Here is a 22,116-nt window from a genome sequence, read left to right as displayed (position 1 = left end):
CCCAAAAGAGAGATTAGACGTTTGCCCGGGACGCAAACTAGTGAAAACAGCAGATCTACAAGCTCACAACGTTTCGCTTCGCGCCGCGTTGAGAGCTTGTAGATCGGCTATTTTCACTACTTCTCCAACATTTGTTTTCTAATTTATGGAATTTCTTATCGTTTTGTATTTTTTAAAATGTATTCATGAAATTATTTAAAAAAAATCACAGATTTGTTTTTCTTTTTTCATGAAAAATGTTTTGATGAAAAAGATTTTTTGGGGGGATTCATTTTGTATTTTTTATGTTTTGACATTTACTCGTGACTCGTCATTATATCAGTGTATTTCAACCTTTTGACTCAGAGGCTTTCAGCTGTCAGGAAGAAACCAAAAATACACAGGGAAGGCAAATTTGCACATTTTTAAATATCATTCACGATAATATTGTTAATCGCAATTATTTTTGCCACAATAATCATGACATGTAATTTTCATATCGCTGTATCCCTACTCATGCTAATGTTAGCCTGTGTTGCAGATTAACGTGTAAAAAGGAAATTGGATACACAGGCGCTTCATTACGTAAAAATAAAAGCCCCCCGTCGCACTTCTCCATCATTAGCCTCAACACATTATACAAACAGCCTGTTGGGGGGCCTTTGCTTGTCTCTGCGGAATTGTAATTAAAAATAACAATTCCTCCCTCTTTGAGTTGGCCAGTTTAAACACCATAATGCTCCGTTCACACTGACAGCTACAGAGATGCAGTCTACCATTCATTTTCAACAGAAGCCAGCGACATGAAGACACAAAGATACGGCTAACGTTTGTAGTTGCTACAAAAGACACAAAGATACAAATCTACGAATATGCTGTGTGGATTTGTATCTTTTTGTATCTGCCAGTGTGAAAGCGGGCATAAAACAGTCCAAGTGGATAGCGTAACTGCTGCTGTTAAAAAGCGCCCCTGTACTGTAGAAGCTTTAGAATAAACAGGTGCTATGACCTTAAGCAGCCATGATCAGAGCAGCGCTCTCTTCTTTAAATGGGTGCCTGGAGAGCCTTATTGGCCTCGAGGCAGGTTTTGTGCTATTTCTCCTCTTTTTTTTCCTCTCTTATCTTGTTGCTTTTATAGTGTGTGGGGGAAGCTCTTTTGACGACCGACTCAGAATCTCTCCCACACTCTCTCATCTTTTGCTCTCTTTTCTTTCTCTCTTTTCTTTTTTTTCTCTCTCTTTTTATCCTTCCAGCTCCACACTTGGCATACCTTGGGTCTCACTCGCACTACGCCACTCTGGCTGGCACCCGACCATACATCAGTGAATATCCTGTTTTTACGTTACCCCCTCCCCACTCCCCTCCCCCACGTTTTACTCCACCTCCCACCTCATGTGCTTGAAGAGGTTGATTCCAAAATGGGATATTATCCACTACTGACAGAGTGTGCACCTATTAGATCAGTCGTTGTGGGTTAAATATACCTTTTATTTTTAATTTCCTACATTTCGCTTTTTTATTATTATTATTTTGAAAGATTGAAAAATATAAAAGTAATGAAAATAGGGGGCACAGGTGGTGTAGTCGGTTGCGGCTAGCTGTGAGGCGCTGGTGCCGATACCCTAGGTGGGGTTGGCGAAAGGGCATTTCTGTGTGGAGTTTGCATGTTCTCCCCGTGTGGGGCGCCTGATTGAGGGGAAAGGAACTGGTTCCTTCCGCACGCTACGTCCTACCGGGGTTGATTGATGTGAAATTAAATCTCACTTTTGCAACAAAGACCTTTGTCTACAAAAGATTTAATGTTCAGACAATTACAGCTGTTTGCTCAAAATGATATCACATTTTGGAATTAAACACTGACCCCTTTTCCTCAGTTCTTATTAATTCATTTTCTTGCTCAGTATGCTATGGTGGTGGTGTTTTATTCAACTTGATAATGCAGCCGTGTTGGCTAGCTAAATTCAACTTTACCCACATGCAGTTTTATTGCAATTTGAATCATGTCCCACCATCCTCTGAGCTGTAAAGTTTAGTTGTTTTTAATCATTTCTGATTCCTTTTCTGGCTGAGCTTTCTGTTAGCTACCTTTCACTCTAACTTCTTGATCTTTAGGACTTACAGTAACAATTGCCTATATTCACTCTGCGGCCATTTTGCTCTCATGTCATATTTGCAGGTTGGGAAGAAATGCCCAGGGTGGCATTATTTAATTAACTTGCTAGCAACGTGGCCGCCGTGTGAATACGGTGAATAGGTGCTTTGGAACAGTAGCCGACCTGACACCATAGAAACATGTGTATCCTACTCATAAACAAACTGACCCCATCCCCGAAAGGCACACTCAGGAATGCGTACGCACACTCACACTCATAAGGTGCTCTTCTTGTGTGTAATCCTTATCCTCTCCAGTTCAATATGTTGTTCTGACATGCATTGATCTTTGTCCTAACATGTCTTCCCCCCCATTTTGACCCAGCACATCTCAGTCCAAGACACATCACGACTCTTCCATCCTCCCCTATCTGTTTCTACTCCTCTGTCTTCCTCCTCTCCTCTCTTGCTGTGTGGTGGGTTACCCGGAGTTAAAAAAAAGGAATGAATGGCACCTGTCCACCCACCTTCCGACCGACCCTCTCATGTGTGTTTTTTTACATGTGTTGTCCAATCCTCTAGCTCCGCCCTCATCTGGCCCTCCCTCTGCACTCATACCCGGAGGCAGCTCCACGCTGTCCAAGAAGAGGCCTCCACCCCCTCCCCCCGGACACAAACGCACCCTATCTGACCCACCCAGCCCGCTCTCCCACAGTCCACAAAGTAGAGGGGGTGAGACTCATAAACACACGTACAGCAGGACCTGGTTTCAGCCTATAGCATGGGATTTAAAGCGAAGGATACTAAGATCTAATTTATACTTTGTCATACGGCCTTGCTCGACAAGAGTAAATGATTTTGAAGGTAGATCAAGTGATCTGTTTTGGTTAAAACAAAGCGTTAAAAGGTTAAAGCACTATATTCGGATAGTAATCATTGCTAAATAGAGACTCTCTGTCTCAGCGGCTGAAAATACATTTCAGGTAGGTGACAAAATGTCAGCCAATCAGGAAAGAGTATCCATTCATCAGCTTCATGTTTATAGTGTTCCAATTCCAATTATGTCTGTTCATTTCTTTGTGTCATCACTTCCGATTGCACTTGTTTAAATTGTATCCTGTCTGAGTTCTCTATCCTGATTGGATGAAGTTGGTATCCTGACCTGAAAATGCATTTTCTGTTTAACTCTTACTGTGCCTATCCCGCTTTTTTTTCGGCCTTTTTATCGTTAGGGGTGCCTATCCCGAACTAGTTCGGCTTTTTATAAAAATAAAAATAAACATCCAGAGGCCTTACCGAAGCACCGGGCTAAGTTTTCGAGCCGGCCGCGATCTGTTTACATCGGCCCGCGAGAGCGTCGCGCCGCCGATATTTGCCGTCCACTCCAATGCAATCCAGGATCTTTAGAGCTCATTTTCTGTTCCATGCATATCCATGAGGTGCGCAAGGTTTAATCACGGCTAAATCGCCGAAAATAGGGCTTCTAAAATGCTTGGTAGCCAATAGCTAACTTCAAGCTAACTTCATCCTGTTCCTGTTCATGACACAAAGAAAAGTGTTCAGGCGCGTCATGGCTGCGCACGGCTTGTGCATGTACAGCGTATGTCTATGGTGGATTCTCTGGCCATTGGGCGCCCTCTAGTGGAGATTCCTGGCACTGGATGAGTTAATAAAGAGCTGGAGAGACATGGAGACTCCTGTTACTGAACAAACACTCTATAGCAATGAGTACTATCAGAATATAGAGCTATTTAACACTTATTCATTTAACATTTAAATTGAATATGTTTGTTGAGCGTTGCGGCCGTAACGAATAACGATGAAGTTTAAATTAGAATTAGAACGCCTTTCTTCAGCGGAGAGGTGCGTAGGAAAATCATCTTTTTTTATAGGGTTGTTATCCTACACGCTGGAACTGACTTGGAGCCCGCTTGCTCACTGTGTTTAATGATATAGATGTTGTTATCATTTTGTTTTATGTGATGTTAAGTGCTTTTTGCTGCCTGTCACACACACACACCACACAAAATAAATAGCTTACACTCAGTGGATTTAACCAGCTCATGGAAAGCTCAGCCAGACAACTCCCCATCTTTGTTTTTGGACCCTTTTTATTTACAAGTTTTATGCTGCCTTGGTAAATAATAGTATATTTACCAACATCGATGTCAATATTTCAGGAAGTGATTCCACCCCTCCTCCCGTCAACAAGATGTCTCCGGTTTCTAACAAGTTTGAAGGCATTCCGCAGCAACAAAGGTATTATACATACACGGTGGATGAATCGCTGGCATTGTTCGGATAATGAACCATTCTCGATAGGTCTTTCTGAAAGCTTTTCCAATCTCTCTGTAAAGGTCTAATGTCAACAATAACGTCAGCCAATATGTATGTCTGTTCTGCAACTATTCTTCAATATCTGTTGGATAACTCAATTGATGTGTAATGGATGATGGATCATGTCCCAACCTTGCTGTGGTTTTTCATTCAACGCTGATGCACATTTGTTTCCAGCACTACAGCAAGCAACACAAAGTCTACACTTGGTCCAAGGGTTCTTCCCAAACTACCTCAAAAAGGTATAGACACATTACTGAAATGTTGCTGCTATCTACGACTAGTTCTCATTATAAGTTAGTTCTATTGGTAAATTCACAGGTTTAACTGATTTGACGCTGAATTGACCATATTGCTGCTTTTCTCCCAAAGTGGCGCTCCGGAAAATCGATACCATACACCCGTCTATGGACAAATCCAGCCTTCCCCCGGAGGTTTTCCAGAAGTCCCCGCCGGGATCCGAAACCCCGCAGAAGGCTGCTGCTGCTCCTCCAGCAGAGAGGCCTCAACCGGGGGACCTGCCCCCCAAGCCTCAGCCCTCCGAGCTTCCCCCCAAGCCCGGCGAGCTGCCCCCCAAGCCTCAGCTCTCTGACCTCCCTCCGAAACCTCAGCTGGGCGACCTCCCGCCCAAGCCCCAGCTCAAGGACCTCCCGCCCAAGCCTCACCTGTCGGACATTCCTCCTAAACCCGGGACGGCCTCTGAGCCGCCCAGTCCCCGGCCGCCTCCCGGAGAGCCCGCCCCCAAGCCTCAGCATCCCCCGGCTCAGACTCCAGCTCAGCCTCAGCCGCAGCCGCCGGACTCGCCGTCGCCCAATCAGCAGCAAGCGGACGTGACGCTGGCCTCGTCTCCGCAGCAACAGGCCAGCGAGGACACCAACGGGAGCCCGCCGGGAACCACGGAGACACCGGTGCCCCTCCCGAGAAAGATAAACACGGTACACACACACACACACACACACACACACACACAACATCACTTCTCTGAAACATAATCTTACCTGTGACCCCCATAATGTGTGTGTGTGTGTGTGTGTGTGTGTGTGTGTGTGTGTGTGTGTGTGTGTGTGTGTGTATAATGGCAGTGGACCCCTCCCCTCCCCCATCAGATTTCTTTGTGCCAGTGATCCCCTCAGAACAGAAGATTTGTTTTAAAAAAAATCAAAAATGATTCAAACAACATTCAAACAGCGCGGCACAAAGTCACGCGCTGTGAGCTTGTATGTCTGCTATTTTTGCAAAACTGTTATAAATCCTAAGAGTTTTCTGAAAAACGTATGTTGCTGTTTACTGTAAATAACTAAAATCAACATTTCCCACTTTTACTGGGTAAAAAAAATAATTATTGTGGAATAATTCACAGGGATACTTATTTTACAATAATAATCAACTAAAGCATTTGTGTCACAGGGCAAGAGCAAAACTCGGAGGGTGAAGACCATCTATGACTGCCAGGCTGACAATGACGACGAGCTGACGTTTGTTGAAGGAGAGGTAATCATAGTGACTGGAGAAGAGGACCAGGAGTGGTGGGTGAGGACAGCTTCCATGACTTCCATCCTCAAATATATACAGTGATACTAATAGATACATACATTATTGCTCTTGCTAGTCATACTCTAGTATGGACTGTGCATAGCGTTGATCTGCTACTTTTGCTATTTTATCATTTGAATCCTGTAAAGTGACAGTTTTAGACATAATGACTTGTGAGGTTTCCCGACAGACCAATGGTCCAACTTTCCTCGCACACAGTGGACTGCATAGCAACCGATTTGAACATCACAGATTAGAAGGACAAAAATCGAACGTTGAATGCTAAATGGTGCTCTTTTTTTGGTTTCTGACGTGCTTTCTGTTTTGCCTCTCTCTCTCTCCTTTTTTTTTAGATTGGGCACATCGAGGGGCACCCGGAGCGAAAAGGGGTGTTCCCCATGTCTTTTGTGCACATCCTGAGTGACTGACAGTCAGAAAAGACTTGCACTAAGCCTCTACCCTCGTTCGAGGGGTCTTTGTAAATAGCTGCCGTTAACGCCCTGGCCCCCTCCTCTCTCCCCACCACACCCACCCCTCTGTCCCGAGACAAGCATTCTAGAAGGAAAAACAAATGAAGAAACCCAAGTAGGCTCATCTGGCCAATGGATACCGCAACATCCAACGTTGTACAAACTGTGTGTGTATTCTTCCTCTTACCAGTATTATCTTAACCTCCCATAGCATGGCTATGACGAAAGCCACTCAAAAAAAAAGCCCTTAGCACTTACCTAAAAATATATGTTTATGCTGTCACTGTGTATATATGTATGTAAATATATATATTTGTGTGTGAGTGTATATACATGTTTTATTGTACAAAACATGTACAAGTATAACATTTGCTCTCTACCTGTTGGATTAAGCAGCAGGGCGGCGGAGTTTGAATTTTATCTGTATTCATTTTACTTGACCATTAAGTAATTATCAGCTTACAAGAGGACAAAATGGGGAAACAGAATGTGAAATACGTCATGTCACTCTGTGTCTTGCATCCCTGTTAACCAACCACCGTAACTGACTGAAGAGGCAGAACTATCTCCCTCTGATCGTCCCAAAATATTAAGAAAAAGATAGAAAAAAAAAAAAACTTCATTCAATGTATTCCTTGTTCTTGCTTGCTTTTGTGTGTGTACACGTATTATGATTGTTTTACAGTATAGAAACCTGCTGCTACTGTGTGGTGGAATATCAACCTGTGGGGGGGTTAGGTCACTCACCACGGGTCACTAATTTTACTTGTTACACTGTTCACCTTAGGTATGCTCTGCGTGTGAACTTCATGTCATCTCTCCACAGTCCTTAAAGACCCATCATGTGCATGGTTTAAAAATGACTGGAATAAATTTGAGTGAGGAGTGCTGCGTATTTTGACACTCGCCTCAGGGTTTGAAGAGCCACTGTCATGCAGGACCTACGATGCCTGCTGCTATTGCCACTATATTATTGTTGGAAGCTCAAATGTCATCTTAGCAATAAATTGAGGAAATGATTCTCAAGATGGCCTATCATTAAGACATTTTATGAAACTTGATCAACCTGTGCTCACAACTCCCCCCCCCCCCCCCCCCCTTCTGTCTCGTTTCACATACTAATGGGTTTATACCACTCATGAACTGTTGAAATTTGATTTGTAGATGAGGGTTAATGTCATAAAACAGCCACAATCCTTGTAAATGTCAGTATGTTAGTTCAGTAAACACTCCATCCACAGGTACATTTGCGCATCAAACTTGTCTAGGATTTTAGGTGAACTGGTGATGCAACACCCATAGTTCACTCAACAACTGCAGTTCCAATGTAAGAAACAAACCTATCATTCCATTGTATCATTAAAAGTGCTGTACTATGTGAATCTCTTGTCCTTTTTTGTGCCAACCAGGTGTAACTATTTTAATGGCATACATGGATGACAGTTTCATTCATGGCGATAAGTCAACAGTAACTATTTGGGGGTAAAGTGGATAGTGCAAAAAATACAAGTAAAAGGGGAAATTAAACCACCCATTTTCAACATCGAACTAAATTATGTAAATATACCTTGGAGATTGGAGTTGTGGAAATAGTGTTGCCTAGAACTGCAGGATTGTATTGCAAAGTACACATCACTTTGATGTCAATGTACTTTGCAATACAAACCTCAATCCTCCAGTTCTAGGCAACACATTTTCTTAAATTGCTCATCTAGTTGAAATAGAAAGAGATGCAGTTACACCCCCAACAGTGATGAAAAGTGAGCCAAGTCAGTTTCCCCTGTGAAGGCTATTGTGGGCCAATATAGCCAGTTTCCCCTCACTGCATCATCCAGATAACATTGTTTTGTAATAAGTCAAACAAGATTAGGATTGGTCAGGTCCAGCAAGCATTTGTTGGGCCCAAGCAAGCATGCAGTTCAGGTTGTTGCAAAATTAACCCCGTCGTAATTCAAAACAGCTTTAAAAGGAGCCAGAACAAACAAAGTTCCATTCCAGGTTGTTGCAAATAAACCCTGATGTCATTCAAAATAGTATTAAGAACCACAAGAAAAAGCATTTCCATTCTAGTGTGCTTTATTTCAGAAGGTTTCACTTTTCCTCCAACTTAGGGCATCGATTTCCATAATCCTCAGGATATAACAGTAAAATAAAACAATTCCATCTTTGAAAACAAAGTTTTGTGTTACAACACAAAATCAAATATACAACTCTAAAATTATATACACTGCTTAAACAAAAATGTTCATACCACAATTAGTGGTAAAACAACCAACTTATTTACACACTTGGTAAAACAACCAACTTATTTACACACTTGGACTTTTAATTTGGAGCCTTGGTCCTTCTCCACGGACTTAATGACCCCAACAGCAACGGTCTGTCTCAAGTCCCTCGCTGCAAATCGACCTGGGGAGCAATCAGACACACAGTACATTAAATGCAGATAAAACATTTAAGTTCTGATTTAAAAATAAGGAAATTGAATCATGATGATGTACCTACCCAAGGGTGGGTATGAGAAGAAGCTCTCCACACACAGGGGCCTGTTGGGGACCATTCTGACAGTAGCTGCATCTCCTGACACCAGCATCGGGGGCTGGTCCTCCAGTTTCTTCCCAGAGCGCCGGTCAAGCTTCTCCTTCAGCTCGGCAAAGCGACAGGTCACGTGGGTGGTGTGGCAGTCCAGGACAGGGGAGTACCCGGCCTTGATCTTCCCTGGGTGATTCAGAATTATGACCTTTGAAGAGAAGAGAAAATGTCACTAAAAAGAAACTGGTAGAAATGTCCTTTAAATCAAAAATAAAAGTTTAGAAGGCCTGTATTGTACAGTGTACCAACCTGAGCCACAAAACTGCTGACATCAGACGGGGGGTCTTGTTGAGCGTTACCAGCCACATCACCACGGCGCAGGTTCTTCACAGACACGTTCTTGATGTTGAAGCCGACGTTGTGTCCTGGGAGTGCAGTCTCCATGCCCTGGTGGTGCATCTCGATAGATTTGACCTCAGCGGTGATCTTGGCAGGCGAGAACATCAGGGTCATGCCGGGCTTGAGGATGCCGGTTTCAATCTTTCCCACTGGTACTGTTCCAACACCTGTTATTGTAAAGATAGGATTTACGATCACCAGAAACTTTTACATACTGTAAGTGCAAGTACACCCAGCAGTAAAATTCACTGTACGGTTAAAAATGTACAATGGAGAAAATAGGGCTGGTATGAGAAATGTAGACTTCCAAAACTAAAGTTGTTGTGAGCCATGCGTTACTGACCTCCAATCTTGTAGACATCCTGCAGTGGCAGCCTCAGGGGCTTGTTGATGGTGCGAATTGGAGGGTGGATGGAGTCCAACACTTCCAGCAGAGTTCTCCCACTTGCATTCCCCTCCTTGCGCTTGACTTTCCAACCTTGGAACCAGGACATCTGTAGACACATCGCGTGTTAGGAAATTGTACTGAGGGGGTCAAGCATGGTACAAAGTTTTTATTTAGTTTACCTTCTGAGTTGCAGTGATCATGTTCTCCCCGGTCCACCCAGAGATGGGAACGAAAGGCACAGCGTTTGGATCGTAGCCGATCTTCTTGAGGAAGACGTTGACACTTCGCACCACCTCGTCGTAACGTTTCTGGCTGAAAGGCGGCTCGGTAAGGTCCATCTTGTTCACACAAACAATGATTTGCTTGACACCGAGGGTGTACGCCAGTAAAGCGTGCTCTCTGGTTTGGCCATTTCTGGAGATGCCAGCCTCAAACTCTCCCTTTGCTGCGGAGACCACCAGCAGAGCAACATCGGCCTGTAATTAAATTGGAAAACCATAAGCAATGGTCAAAGTCATGATAGTTCTGTTGCAATATCTGTAGAAATACTAGTTCAGCATTCAAGTTTAAGTACAAAAGTATTTACATTAATATAATTACAGTAGCCTATTAAGTTCTTCCATAGCAGCAGGCTACCAAACCTATAAGTAGCTTACTCATGCAGAATTGTGATTTTATTCTAAAATTGGAATAAAGAAATCATCGTGAGTTCACTTTATACAGCTGGTGGCAAGGTTGGGCTGGTTCCAATTAGCCAATTGTTTGCTGCCGAGTAGCTTTACTTAGCGGGGCTATATCACAATGTTTCTAATGACATTTAAAATTATTTTCAAATAAATTAAGTTGTAAAACGTAGGCCTACAATATTTGCCTCTAGAGACTTATCTAGTGAGCATTTAAAGCCGGCTACCTCAAAATAGTAGGCCTACTTGGGTATTGTTTCAACTCAAACAAACACGCGCAAGACCTGGTCAACAGCGCTCGTTGCCACTCACCTGAGACGTCCCGGTGATCATGTTCTTGATGAAGTCCCGGTGCCCGGGGGCATCGATGATGGTGATGCTGTATTTCTGCGTGTTGAACTTGAGCAGCGATATGTCGATGGTGATTCCTCGCTCCCGCTCGGCTTTCAGCTTGTCCAACACCCAGGCATACTTGAAGGAGCTCTTCCCCATCTGCAATAAGGAGGAAAATCAATGAACCGTCAGCTTGGTAGTGTGTACAGTGTTTGCACATCACCGCCTGAATAGGCCCATTTAATAGATTTAACTTACCGTAGCTGCAGCTTTCTCAAACTTCTCGAGTTTCCTCTGGTCGAAGCCGCCACATTTGTAGACGAGGTGACCAGTTGTAGTGGACTTACCACTGTCCACGTGGCCAATTATCACCACGTTAATGTGAGTCTTCTCTTTTCCCATTTTAAATGCGATTTTGTTTTTAAACTCAAACAAATGAGTTGTAGTTATTTGATGTATAACAGCGACGTTCTTCCTTCAGTTTCTTTCACGAAATGGTTTCCAGGGTAGGTTATCAGAGAGGCTTTAAAGGACAGCTGGTGGTGCACCTGCTTGCATAATTATGAATGATTATAATCAATCAATGAATGACAGGTGTGTTCAGTTGAGTGAGCCTAATCAGCGGTGTAAAGTAGTAGCTTACATTAGTTTGGTGGGGTGGGACTGGGGGGTTCCAGGCATAGGTTCCAGGGGGTCCCCAGAAAATGTAATAGCTATAGCATCACAACTATTTTAAAGGGGTACTGTCACCTAAAGGGATAGGCCTACTGTCACAATTTTGGGGGGTGTCAGGGGGCCTTTAACAAATTTCTTTGTTTTAACCACATTATAGCCTACTAAAGCCTTCCCTGGCTAATGAAAAATAGCGTTAAGCTTGTACATCTGCTATTTTATTTTTAAAGTTATTGTGAATTTGGATTCGTCCTATTTCAAATTCAAGTGAGTTTAGATCAGCTACTTTCACAATGTTTGCCTCTTATATATTATTTGAAGAACAGTTTTTACAGTAGGCCTATTTGTTGATTACTTTTGATGCAGTATAACGGTCTTTTTCCATTTCATAAAAAAAAAAGGTGGGGTGGGGGATCACCCCTCCCCTGGGGGTCCCGACCCACAGGTTGAGAACCACTATATAGCTCCAGGCCACAGTGACGCTCAGTAACTAACCCGGAAACAGGGACAGCAATGCAAATGGCTTTTCTTTGAGCTGCATTACTATAGCGTGGTGGTGGCGTTAGGGACGTTAGTTCACCGTTTCTCTACGATCAGCAGCATCAAGGTAAGAATTTATATTTGTTCCTACATTTTTACTTCATTCATGTCGAACACGTTTTGCGACATGATTCCTGCACTTTCCACCAGTTGCCATTCAATCGCACTTGTTTTTGAGTAGAGAGAGGTGGGGGGAAAAGGATGAATCATAAACGTTTCGGGTCGAAATCAAATCACGTTTAAGCGATAAGTTGACAAAATTATAAATAAACACGTTTTGTAATATCTGTTAGGCCAAATTGTTTGATTGGCCATTAACTTTATTACAGAACAACACTTCAGTTCACATATCAGAAATCTTCAGATGGCACATAGCAGCTCTGGTCCATAGCGTTAGAAGGCGTTCTCCTTAATGCTATGTCACCGATGAAACCTTGCGCTGCAGGAAAGGCTGCGCACCCTCTCGTCTGTAGCAAACATAAACAATACAGTTTCGCCACTACTCACCAAAACAAAAACGGCTTTGGGGGGTTGAAAGCCTACTTTCCTCAGTGGGTACAATCTGAGCCCCCCACCTTACGTCTAAAATATACGTTTTAGCCCGAAAAGAAAATATTTAACCGGAAGGCAAAAATCTGGTCAATTGAATCTTCTAATGACAAGATCCGTAGAGGGCGGTGTGGAGTAGCTAAAACCTCCGTTGTAATATTTTATTTGCTGGACAAAAGGTGTATTTTAGGTGTGAGTGGGGGACTCCGAGTGTTCCCACTAAGGAAAGTAGCCTTTCAACATCTTAGAACTGTCTTTGTTTTAGTGAGTAGCAAAAATGTATTTTTTATTTTTACTACAGTCGAGAGGCTGAGCAGGCTGGGCTACAGCGGCTGTGAGCTCAAGGGCTCATCGGTGACATAGCGTTAAGGAGAACTCCTTCTAACGCTATATGGGTATGGACCAGAGCTATTATAATGGCTCAAAATGGTAACATTACAGTTACGTGACCCATATCAGGTTATCAGTGACTGTGACCCAAACCTTGATTGTTTACACATCATATTAATAAACGTTATGACTGGTTAAGATTAAAATGGTTGATGGTAGACTGTAGAGTAGATATTTCAGGCTGTGTAAAACATGCACATTTCACAGCTGATCGTCTGACAATGGTTCAAACTATAGTGTGTCCTTTCACAAGCATAACTGATAACCATCCTTACATCTATGCTGCGTGTCAGACTGACTACGCATTACGCTAACCTGGCTATTATTATCATGTGTTTATTTCCATCTCACTAAAAAGTGCCTCCTTCTCTAAATAGGAGATGAAAGTGGAAGTCAGCTCCAGGAAGCAAAATAGTACAGGCTAGTTAGTGGTAACAGGAAGAGTGGGCATCTTCAATGTAAATTGGCTATTTGGTCCAAAATGTAAAAAAACAAACAAAAAAAAAACAGGAAAGTTGAGTGAGCTATAAAAGTTACATTTTGTAAATATATATTTTTTTGGATACAAAAAATTGCAAATTTTACATCACGTTGCCCACACTTCCTTTAGTGCCCACTCTTCTTGTATCCAGTGGTATAATTTCATGATGCATGAAATGCAGTTTTGATAGTATAAAGCAGTACATGTGTCGGATTACACAAGAACAGTCATGCATATTTTGGAAGTCAGGTTATGAATACTAGTGATGCATTATATTAGGTCACTGTCAGACCTGGATCTTAAATCCACAGAATGTTTATTTTATTTTTTATTTTAAGAATCTTGGTTAGTGATATCACTCGATAACAATGAATGTATTTTGGCTCATATCTTTAATCCAACTGTGAACACTAGCCTTTATCACTGGTTCCCAAAGTGTGGTCTGTGGCCCCCCATGGGTCATTGAGTAGGTGCCAGTGGGTCTTCGGCTAAATCGGTTGAACCACTTTAACCTTTTAACCACTTTGATGATGTTCTCTAGTTCGAAGCATTTAGAAAAATCCAGAAGAATCATGATCATTTTTGAATAGCTTTTGAACCATTGTTGGCCTATTATCAATAACCTTTGACCAGCACTTACAGCCAATAGCTCATAGACTGGCACAAAGGGATATGGTGCAAATATGCTGATGTTCATACAAAAGTTATGCAGAGCTGACTAGTGTCAATCAGCAGCCAAGATCTGTTGCAAGTCAGTGGAAAATGGCCTCAGTCCATCCTTCAGCACAGAGCACAGTACTGATAGAAATGACAAGATCACTTTGTTGCCAATTGGTGGTTGACACATTTGTACCGTTTGATTATGTTTCAACTTGTCTGCATTAAGCCTTTTCCCTGAGGCTATTCTTCAGAGCTATATCGGAAAGGAGAAATATAGCCTGTTTAGTGTTTATGTTACGTTTTCTTCAGTCGATCGATCTCTGAAAAGTCATTATCTTTCCAAAACCCAATTATGAGGCAATTGTCTGCCTCATAATTGGGTTTTGGAAAGATAATGACTTTTCTTAGAAATATCTAAAAGTTGAGTTTACATCCTTGGCAAATGAACCCCCTATGATGATGATGATTTCATTATTCGTATTGTGCCACTGACTCAGCCTTTTTGTGAGGTATAATTATGCAAAATATAGAATTAAGATTACATTTTAAGTGTCTCTCATGCTCTTTATTAAGGGAGTTGAATGTCTGCTTCAATTGTCATACATAAACATTTGATCAGTTTTGATGCTGTTGTTATAAAGTTGTCATATCCTTTATATACAGTACTGTACTTGGTCATACAGGTTGTGACTGACGTTGAAGAAAGTGTAGCAGCCTCGATCACGCCCAGTGTTGAGAGGCAGTGCAACAGAGCATAGGTGGCTCTCTGTCTCAGCCTATCTCTCGTTCTCTTACCTTTTCGTTTATTGCGGGGACGGACACGGGCCACTTGTGGTTGTAATTTTTCATTTACTATTCGACAGCATTACCATCACGATGTGACTCGAGGATTTTGCCCTCACGCTCAACTTTTATTTTGTAAGTACATTCGTATATAGCTATGTCATAGCATCACCTGTAATGCCTGTTTCAAAGTGAGCGAAGGGAGGTGTGTTGTTAGACGCCGACTGTACAATTTATGAATTACTAGCCTATTGAAGTTATTCTATTGGTGATAGTTGAATTCAACAATCGATCTAATGATAATTGTGCCTCACGGACATGTCTGAAGAATGGTCTTAAAATAGCTACACTCTGTGAGATGAAGGACAGTGCGTGAAGGTTGCATGCATAAATGGATGAATCTCTGAACCCTCAAATGAGTTTGTAGACTAGAGATGTAGAGGTTACCTATCTGATTAGGAGCGCTAATTGCCTGTCATGTAGGCGCGTCACACTGTGCCGCCACACCAGGTCTCTTTGGAAATGGCAGTGTCTCTCTCTCTCTCTCTGTGTAATATTTACACATACTTCCACTCACATCATCAATCACTATAACTGTGGCAATTATGTAAACGTCAGTAACTTTAATCAGTGAGTCTCTGTCAGTGTAGCTTTGCAGAATGGATGGAGAAATGTTGACCCCATAGCCTTTACAGTACACCCACTGAAATGTTGCAAAATGCAGGACTACTCAAGATATTAGCTTGTTTGGAAATATACTGCAACAACACTTTGGACCATTTTTCGACTGACTAGCTGAACCCAAATTACTTCCAATTAAATGATCTGGGGCTATTATTGTATTGTTTTTTAATCTGTATGTGTATATATTCCAGGACCTTGTTACACATGGGTTAAAAGGTCTCAATCGCAACAACATTTGGATTCCATAGAAGTCAGCATGTCGTCTATATACATGTTGTGCAACAAAAATAGCCTATCTACAAGCTCTCAATGTGTCTGTGACCCATTGAAAGCTGTTATTTTGAGATTAGAGAATCTTAAGTTGACAAGTGTGCAGAAGATCTTCCATAAACTCCTAATGGTCTGGGACATTTCATAAAGCAAATGTTAAGGCCTGAATCAGATTTCTTTGAGTCGAGAGATTTAATCCATGGTTACATCAGTCAAGCAATACAGGAGTAGGAGTGTGTTGGGGACTTGAGTCATTTTGTATAAAGAAATGTTCCAGTGCTCCTGGTTACAGCATATTGCTCTCTCCACTCATTCTCCATTGCATGTCTGTGCTTGTCCGCAACACGCTGCTGCTGTGTTGAAATGACACACTTGATTCACCCAGGCGGAGAAGGCTGCTGGTTCCACTCCAAACTAGGTCTGATCCTACTACAGTACACTCTGCTGTATCATCACAATGACATGCACCATCTCATTTCTAGATTTCAATTTGCAATTTTGCGTTCTATTAAGAACGCCTAGGGTTTCGTTCTTAATAGCTTGGCTAATTTGTTTTCGTGTGTATTATTATGGTATTTAATTAGCTATCTTGCCTTCAAACAGTGAGATACTGTAGGCCCATCCTAAATGGGTTAATTTATAGCTCTCTTTTGTGTATCTTAAAGGGTGAATGCAAAGAGACTTTTATGGAAGGATTTTTTGTTTGACTTTTAACCCAAGCTGAAGGCTAAAGTGTAGCCTACTATAAAATGAGCAAAGGGGTGAGCCTCTTAAGCTGTTTTGCTTTTGATGGGGGGTGTTTTGATGTCCGTCCTTGATTTGTGTGTGTGTGTGTGTGTGTGTGTGTGTGTGTGTGTGTGTGTGTGTGTGTGTGTGTGTGTGTGTGTGTGTGTGTGTGTGTGTGTGTGTGTGTGTGTGTGTGTGTGTGTGTGTGTGTGTGTGTGTGTGTGTGTGTGTGTGTGTGTGTGTGTGTGTGTGTGTGTGCGCGCGCGTGCCTTAGAATGTGCAGATTGTGCATGTGGCTAGACTGATAACATTGAGCATCCCCTTCTCAACTTTCTCACTTCCCTGTTGTGATGCAGCCTAGTAGCCATGAGAAGAGGCCAGAGGTAACAAAATATCACAGCATTTCCCCCCCTGTAGGTCTGCCTTCAAACAGTGTGTGACGTGTATACAGTTTACAGTGTGTTCAAAATACTCTGCGTAGGAACATAAGGTTATAAATAGCTTGGCATTTTCTGAAAAATAAAGCTGTATTATTTGCAATTTTCACATATATGCACACAAGCATACTGTAATGCCCTAGCTATTTGTCTAAATGTAGACTATTTTTAGTCTAAATCTACATCAAGGGTCTTCAATGTTTTCAGGCCAAGGACCCCTTAGCTGAGAGAGAGATGAAGCAGGGACCCCCCCCCACTACATATTGTATAAAATTGTGTTGCAGTCTTGCAAGTCATGTTGCAAACCTTTTCATAGATTTCATCATTCGTTGGATTCATTTTGATGTGCATTTTCATCTTTGTAAATAGAATGTACATAAATTCTCCAATTCTTAGCTATGGCTCTCTACCCAAGTTGGGCAGGAGGCAACCAGCCTTCATTTGGAGGTCCTCCTATTCTCTAAAAATATAGTTGTCTCACAGTGAATTTGGCAATGCATCAGCCACTGTGTTATAACCTGTGTGCAAAAGAAAAGCTTAAATTTGTATCCTGTTGTTGGGGATGATTTTATTTATTTATTTATTCATTTAATCATGGGACAGTAATCCAGGCATTGTGTTGACCGCCTACAGTATGTGTCAGTGGGCACCATACGTGCAGGGATTCTGCTACAGATGGCCAGTCAGCAGGCTAGAAATTCAGTGTTCACACGACTCTGCTGTCCTTACTGCCCACGCCATCAAGCCTGGTGTTAAAGCTGTCCCTGGGAACATTTACATAGAAGACTTTATCTGACTGAAATGGAACTCTGAGGTTTGCACTTTTCTAGTTGTGAAAAGTTGTTTTCCCTCAGGTGTGAGGGCAGCCTGAACTCTTATTGAAGAAAGCAAACTAATTAGTTTTACTTTCCGTTGGAATTATAATTGTGATATGGGGAAAGGCATAGAAGTAAACATCTTTTGCATAAATATATGTTTGTTATCCATGTGCTTGACAAAGCGGGAACAGGAACAACACTGAAGAAGGTCCCCACAACATGGATTGTATTGATGACCTCATTGGTTTGTTGCATACTGAAGTGAACATAAACATATGTTCTGCAGTTTCCAGAACACACAGGCTCCAGCAGGCATACACGACACATGTTCCCCACACTTATTGACATCTCTCCAAGTGGTTGAGTAAATCAAAAACAAATTGTTTTTTGTGCTTGTTTTATGTTGGCCCGATTGATCTTACACAGATTGTTGATAGGCAGTAGTTATATCGTTATATCTTTCCTCATCCAAAGCAATTTCTGCACTCTAATGGCAAACTGTCTGTGATGTGGTGTGGTGTCCCTTTGAATCAATAAGGGCGTCGTACTGTACAGTATATGAAGCCTCCTGGATTATTATTGGCGTTGTTTTGTTACGGACCAGTTCACACAGGATAAAACTGCTTGTTGTCGAGTATCTCACAAAAACGATTTATCAGCCGAGGCTGCAGGTACTCGCAAAGAAAATAGTAGTTTTCATTTATAGGCTATATTGGTTAAGGGGTCTTCAATGTTTTTCAGGACCCCTTCGTTGAGAGCGAGAGAAGCAGGGACAACATTACATATTGTATAGAATTTGTGTTGCACATTAAACTTTTTCATAGATAGCTTCATAGACTTGGTTACAACACTATGATCAGTGTTTTTTGGATTCATGTTAATGTGTATTTTGAGACATTTAACCACTTAAATCCTCAATATCTTGACCGTTCCCCCTGTACTTGGTTTGTTTTATTTTCCCTCTACACCAAACCTCCTTGTTGAAAATATCAGATCTACAAGGCAAGCACGCCCCTGCATTTATGGATGACTCACTCACTCACTCACTCACAATTCAAAGGGCTTTATTGGCATGAGAAAACAAAAGTTTACATTGCCAAAGCAGAAGCGTACACAATACAATACAATCGATGCATAACCTTCATGCATAGAGGTTACATGCAGGCAGAGCAGGGATATATACAATGGGTTGGGTTTAATTTGATATCCTTCTCCTATCACAGCAGCTCACAAATCTTGCTTCTGTGTTTGCACATTATTTTACTTCACCCAGCAGGTATGGGAGTTTTTTTATCATTGGTCATGTTTTCAAACTCTCCTTGGGTGGTTATGATCTGTGGGAAATATGCGTCTCTGATGTCTTGGTACAGCGGACAGGCGGTTAGGAAGTGTAGCTCAGTTTCCACTTCATTCATTCACTCACTCACACTCACTCCTTGAAATAAAGTTTGGGAATCACTGAGTATCCAAGGTAGTGGACACACACAGGGGGGGGGGGGATCGTTAGTGTTTTTCTTCTTTCTATTATCTAATAGAAGTACAGAACATGTTTTAATACCTGAGCGAACCGAGTTATCACATTGATCACCCATCATTCCCTTTGTCATTCATTTCAGGGGTTGACACTAACGTTTGCCTGACTGCCCATGGAAACTAATTAAATAAAACGTTTGTGCAAGTGGAGTTTGCTTTCAGGTTGCCCGACGGGCAAGTGCCTCTTAGACCTTAGTGTTATGAATGACAATACCTCTCTCCAATATCCATCATCATAGAGCATAGTAATCAGCTGAAGGACATGTGAGTGGTTCTTGTGCCATTCTTTGTCTTGTCAATATGCTGCTATATGAAACCAATAGAAAAACTGAAGAGAGGTTGTTCAGTGAGGTATGAGACAGCATTTTGCCTGACCATCATCATACATTACAAGTAGATGTTCCCTATGAGTGGGTCCATTTGGTTCAATCTGTTACCGACCAGTAAGGGTCCATTTGGAATCCCCTCAAAGAACCCCAAGGGTTTGAGAACTAGAGTCCTAGATTTCTTTTCCTATGGGCTGGAACCAGGCTATCTCTATTCTCTACCAAGGAGACATGGCGTTTGCTATCGGAAGTAGGAAAAAGCACTTCCATTACAGATCCAGTTCAACAACATCATCATCTTTATGCCTCTAATGTTTCCATTATTCTTATTAGAATTAGAACCTGGACATTTCCTGGTACAATAATGGGTCACATGACCATTGAGTCTTGTCTGACCTCAGACCGATCAGGGGTCTTCAATTCTTTTCAGGCCAAGGACTCCTTTGAGAGAGAGATGAAGCAGGAACCCCCACTACATTGTATACAGTTGAAATGCAAATTAAACCTTTTCGTAGATTTCATAGATGGCTTCATAGACTTGATTTATTTCAGACATTTCACCCCGTAACATCAATACTTAGTAACGTGACCATCATGGCTCTGTACTTGGTTTGCTTCTTTTCCCTCTACACCAAACCTCTTAGCCTGGAAATTGCAGATTTGAGCCGTTGTAAACTTGTACATCTGCTATTTTAAGGCTAAAGATCCCCTCAGAATAGGGATGCTAGGATTCCAGTGGTGAATGTAAAAAAAGAAATACATTCCTATGACACTAGTAACTCTGAGGACCCCCTAGGGGTCTCGGACCACCTGTTGGAGACCCATGTTGTAGAGAATGGCATTGGGTCTCATCTGTTGGCCATGCCTGGCTGGCATAACATCAAAACCTTCTGCATCCTTCTCTTCTTTCCCACTTGTAAGTATCAAAGAAAACCACTGAAGCCTGTGGGCCACCCAACCCACTGTCTATTAATAAATACATAAACGATTGATTGATTCTATTAGGTGACGTAAAAGAAAGGGCACATAAGCACTTTCCGACATACAGTCATTGTATCACCGAGATTGAAAACACAAAGCCTGAGGGCTTGTTTTGATTGTGGTCATCTTTTCTTTTAAATGAATACATTTAATGTGAATATGTGTAAACTGTCTCTCGCTCATTGTCTCACTGCCCCTCCTCCATCCATCTCTTCTTCACTGAGACCGAGGCTTGTCACTGTTGTAGTTGAGGTCTAACAGATAATCTTTAAGGAGCATATTATGACTAATACAGTATCAATCTCTCTCACTGCCTGTGTGTCAGTCTGTATATTTGTGGATAATCTATAAGCATTATATAGCACTCTTTATGTTGCATTTGACTGACAGTTGTAGTCTTCGTGATGCTCTGCCACAGATGTCACACAGACACAAGAAAAAAGAAAAAATCATATTTGAACTGTGGGGCCCCCAAGCCCCACTCTAACAAGCTAACAATTCTTTGGAATTGTTGGCATTACATTTAGTTTGTCTCCGTTCCACAGATCTGTATTGATAAAACGGCCGAACTGCAGATCGACTATTTTGACAATGTTTGCCTCTATATCTGACTTAGTATTTGTACAATTCGGACAATTTGGTATTAAAAAGTCTTAAAAGTAATTAAATTCTAACTTTAGAACGTGCAGACTGCAGATACCCTGTATACACACTTAAGCCCTTTGCACACAGGACAGTTGCGTTTTTTTCGTTTGCGGCATGAATAAAACGTATTGGATTTGGTGTGCAAGGCTGTGCGGAATCGGCGCTGCGGATCCCAAAAGGAGTCATAAAAGGAGTGATGAGTTTTTTACCGCATGCGACAAGACGCACAAATCGAACTGGGTTCGATCGAGAAAAAAACGCACGGCGGCAGCCACTCGTCGCACGGCTAATTCGGAGCCGGTGTGCATGAGGTCATAGAGAATCATTGTTTTCTTTTCAAAAAATGATATTGTCCGTTTTATCCGTGTGGTTAAACGCGCCTGTGTGCAAAGGGCTTTATACTATATCTTAGTTTGTTTACTGTTGAGTGAGAAAACGATCATCTGGGGACCCCCAAAATAATCAGCAGACCCATTGGATTAAATGCAAGGTACAGTCCCCTTTCATGGAGATGGAGATATGTCTTGATACTTAAGCAGTCTTTTTCCCACTCATATTGTTGGTAGTTTTGTAGTGTTCACTAATCCTGCTCTGCTGCTGTGGCTTCAAAGCAATTCAGGGTTCGAAGTCTGATCACATTCAGGCATTCTAGCACCGCCAACCCATTATAGCGGCACATTTGTATGCAGGCTGGCAAATTGAGAAGTACCTCTGTGTTAATGGTCTCACTCTGTTGAGCCTGCACTGAAAATAAAGTGCCACACAACTTCCTGAAACTAGAGAGTTTAAAGTATAATATTATGTTTGACCTTGCACACATTCAGGGGTTGATTTGTGTTCTGCCTCTCCTGATTAATTTCAATCACATTTCAGGTC

General features: G+C 42.0%; 3 protein-coding genes across 5 annotated transcripts in view; 2 read left to right on the top strand and 1 right to left on the bottom strand.

Moving 5' to 3' along the window:
- asap1b (ArfGAP with SH3 domain, ankyrin repeat and PH domain 1b) overlaps window positions 1–7,705 on the top strand; it is a 103,644-nt gene extending 95,939 nt beyond the window's left edge. The window contains exons 23-29 of one of the 3 annotated variants that reach the window (XM_080752209.1): window positions 1,233–1,301; window positions 2,653–2,802; window positions 4,251–4,329; window positions 4,585–4,649; window positions 4,780–5,342; window positions 5,815–5,937; window positions 6,294–7,705. In XM_080752209.1, coding sequence (XP_080608335.1) covers window positions 1,233–1,301; window positions 2,653–2,802; window positions 4,251–4,329; window positions 4,585–4,649; window positions 4,780–5,342; window positions 5,815–5,937; window positions 6,294–6,368 — 1,124 coding nt within the window. In that variant the 3' untranslated portion in view covers window positions 6,369–7,705. Of the gene's footprint in view, window positions 1–1,232; window positions 1,302–2,652; window positions 2,803–4,250; window positions 4,330–4,584; window positions 4,650–4,779; window positions 5,343–5,489; window positions 5,583–5,814; window positions 5,938–6,293 lie in introns of those variants that run through there. The other 2 variants (XM_080752207.1, XM_080752208.1) reach the window with 2 other exon arrangements.
- A 1,010-nt stretch (window positions 7,706–8,715) lies between these two features.
- Window positions 8,716–11,147, bottom strand: eef1a1l3 (eukaryotic translation elongation factor 1 alpha 1, like 3; the record flags this gene model as incomplete). The annotated part of the gene is made up of 7 exons (XM_080751546.1): window positions 8,716–8,819; window positions 8,916–9,150; window positions 9,252–9,508; window positions 9,685–9,835; window positions 9,909–10,205; window positions 10,725–10,904; window positions 11,004–11,147. The coding sequence occupies 7 exons, from the start codon at window positions 11,145–11,147 to the stop codon at window positions 8,716–8,718; spliced, it is 1,368 nt and encodes a 455-aa protein (XP_080607672.1).
- Window positions 11,148–11,916: 769 nt separating this feature from the next.
- The window catches only part of fam49bb (family with sequence similarity 49 member Bb), a 72,058-nt gene continuing 61,858 nt past the window's right edge, over window positions 11,917–22,116 (top strand). The window contains exon 1 of the mRNA XM_080751502.1: window positions 11,917–12,024. The gene's annotated coding sequence lies outside the window, so the exon portion shown is untranslated. The remainder of the gene's footprint in view (window positions 12,025–22,116) is intronic.

Source organism: Nannobrachium achirus (assembly GCF_963921795.1).
Source record: "Nannobrachium achirus genome assembly, chromosome: 21".
NCBI lineage: Eukaryota > Metazoa > Chordata > Actinopteri > Myctophiformes > Myctophidae > Nannobrachium > Nannobrachium achirus.
This window is presented reverse-complemented; position numbering and strand designations above follow the sequence as displayed.